The 2,589-nt window shown below is 39.7% G+C and overlaps 1 protein-coding gene across 1 annotated transcript in view; it reads right to left on the bottom strand.

Annotated features, from left to right (window-relative positions):
* The window catches only part of pex10 (peroxisomal biogenesis factor 10), a 10,463-nt gene that overhangs the window by 6,327 nt on the left and 1,547 nt on the right, over positions 1-2,589 (bottom strand). Inside the window, exons 2-3 of the mRNA XM_015394597.1 lie at positions 847-927; positions 352-767 (exon numbers count right to left, since the gene is read on the bottom strand). Of these exons, the coding sequence (XP_015250083.1) occupies positions 352-767; positions 847-927 (497 nt within the window). The remainder of the gene's footprint in view (positions 1-351; positions 768-846; positions 928-2,589) is intronic.

Here is a 2,589-nt window from a genome sequence, read left to right on the forward strand (position 1 = left end):
TGACAGATGACAGTTGATTTATGATTGGACGAATTTAGGTGTTCAGGCTGTTTAAGTCAGAATGCTTTGACATTTAAATACGACTTCCCTACGACTTTAATAATAAGCTGATTCAAAACAACTAATCGAAAACAAACATAATCAATACCCCGCCAGCAGGACATGGTAAGTGTTCATAAAAACATTGTTTGCAACTCAAATGAATTAAAAGTGTATAAAAAAAGTCAACGAGTCTATGAGCCTTTAAAGAAGTTATTGCACTGAAACTGTTGCCATGGGAACTAGTGGGACCGACTTGGATTTGACTCAAACTAGCTGTATGTGGTTCAGTGTTGGTGTAGCGCCGCTTACGTAGCTGATTCCAGCTGCTCTCTTAGACACGTGATAAAAGGAGCTTCTGATGTAAAACAGAGCCACGTGGAGTCGATGCAGCAGAGCAACGCTCTGCTGGATCCCGTACACGGCCGGCTGGCACGCTCTCCTCTGCTGCTCCGTCAGCAGCCCCACCGCCCGCCGCACTCCTGCCCTGAGCCAACGCTCCAGGCTCCACCATCCCGATGCTGCATGGCGCCTGCCGCCAACACCGCCGCGCATCTCCTGCCTGCCTTCCAGCTCGTTCTCCAGACACACCAGGGCTTTCTGTAGGAGGTACGGAATGACGGCATGGCAGAGCACAAACAGGCAGCGCCGGCCCCGCGAGGGGATCCGTCGTTTGGAGGGGTCCACCTGGACGATACCCACGTACTCCTCTCCCAGAGTCTGATAACCTGCAGTACGAACATCAGTCAGTGAAAAAAAACTTCATCCATTTGATGTCAAAGCTCTACTTGCAACCTTAATAATAACCTGAGAGGGTCGTTAATCCATAGTAGGCCAAATCTGACAGCAGCTCTATCTCCCTCCTCCAGTCCAGCCACCGTTTGGATCCTAAAGGAAAGGAGAAAAACACACAGCGAGGGCTGAAACAATTAATCGCATTATTTATAATCGATTATTGAAATAAACATCAACTTATTTAATAACCGATTAATCATTAAATGGAGTATAGACTGTATAACGTGCCTTTAGTGACAGAGCGGCTCACTTAAGAGCAGTAATTATATCAGAATTGTAAATAATATATATATAATAATATATGTGTATAAAACATTCTGAATTTAAAATAAAAAAAAATAACTTTTTTGTCTGTGAATATGTTAAACTCCTCATCTAAAATTTTTTTATTTTCACCTGGTTCAATTTAGTAAAAAATCTTCTTTAAGGAAATTTTGGTTGTCGATTATTAATCGAAAATATAATCGACAGATTTGTGGATTTGCTAAATAATTGGTAGCTGCAGCCAAACACAGAGCTCACTTCTGTCAAGGATTCATGCTAAAGACGCCATCAAACCAGAAAGACAAAACGTTGTTAAACAAACCAGACTGGACTGAAACAGACATGTATCAATAGAAGAGGTTTACTCTGTTATTGTTTTAGCTTCACAGCCTGGGCAGGCTGTGGTGACCAGGCAGAAATCTCTAGAACTTGAGATGCTTCTATGCTTCTATGAACAGACCAGTTCCTTTTGGCTCAGAGACTCCAGGCTTTGTGTTGCTGGAGGATTTAATGAGCTCAGATCAGAGCAGAGACTTCAGGTTTAACCAGCAGGTGGATCCATCGTGACCTGGAGGTTCTCACTCTTTAATAGCAGCAATTACTAGAAATGGGTCCAGCAACAAAGAAACGCCTGTGCATTTATCGACAAAACACTGCATCAGTGCGTGTGTCGTTTCAAGGAAGTCATGTGACCGACGCAGGAGTTGTTTCTAACTGATTTAAAAACGTATCCGTCAACATGATGCATCTGCTAAAAAAATGTCTCATCTTTTGCAGTTTATCATTAAAATGATCAAGTATATTGGAGCCTAAAAGGAATAGGGACCTTTCAGCCTTTGCGTTATTTTAATTTTCTCGTTGTGTCGTCATACTTTTCCTCTCGGTTATCGTTCATCCTATCTGAATTAAACTTGATTTCAAATTAAATCTTCGTTTATTTACTGTTTTTACTGGACTTATTGTTTTAAAATTATAATTTAAAAACCTAGTTCACAAGCATCCTCAGTCACATTTACCCCTAAATTTTTACTTTAGGATATATGTTTACATTATTTATTGGCTGCAGCTAAAAATATCAAAGATGTTTTCAGTTTAAACATCGATATAAAATAAAACAATTCAACCTACAATAATTTAAATGATATTATTGCACTAGGTCTTCAAATGAAATCAATTTAGTTTAGTCTGTCAAATGAGCTGCCTGTAGTGTCTTTAAAGGTCCAGCAGGTGTCAGTATTCTGTGAGACAGTATCATTGGTTTGGTAATGTGTGAAACGCTTCAAGATGCCTCATTAACCCATCACTAGCAAATATTTAACAAAAATAATGGAAAATAAAGAAAATCACACATCTGATGTAGTTAAATTAAATAAAAAAGGGAGGATATTTGGCCCTGTTGCACTTTGTGAATAGTCCATGCATTTGTTACTTGACTATTGTAATTCTTTACTATCAGGAAGTCCACAAACTGTAGCTAAAAGCCTTCAGCTG

This window comes from Cyprinodon variegatus, unplaced genomic scaffold, assembly GCF_000732505.1.
Source record: "Cyprinodon variegatus isolate N-32 unplaced genomic scaffold, C_variegatus-1.0 Scaffold698, whole genome shotgun sequence".
NCBI classification, from domain to species: Eukaryota; Metazoa; Chordata; class Actinopteri; order Cyprinodontiformes; family Cyprinodontidae; genus Cyprinodon; species Cyprinodon variegatus.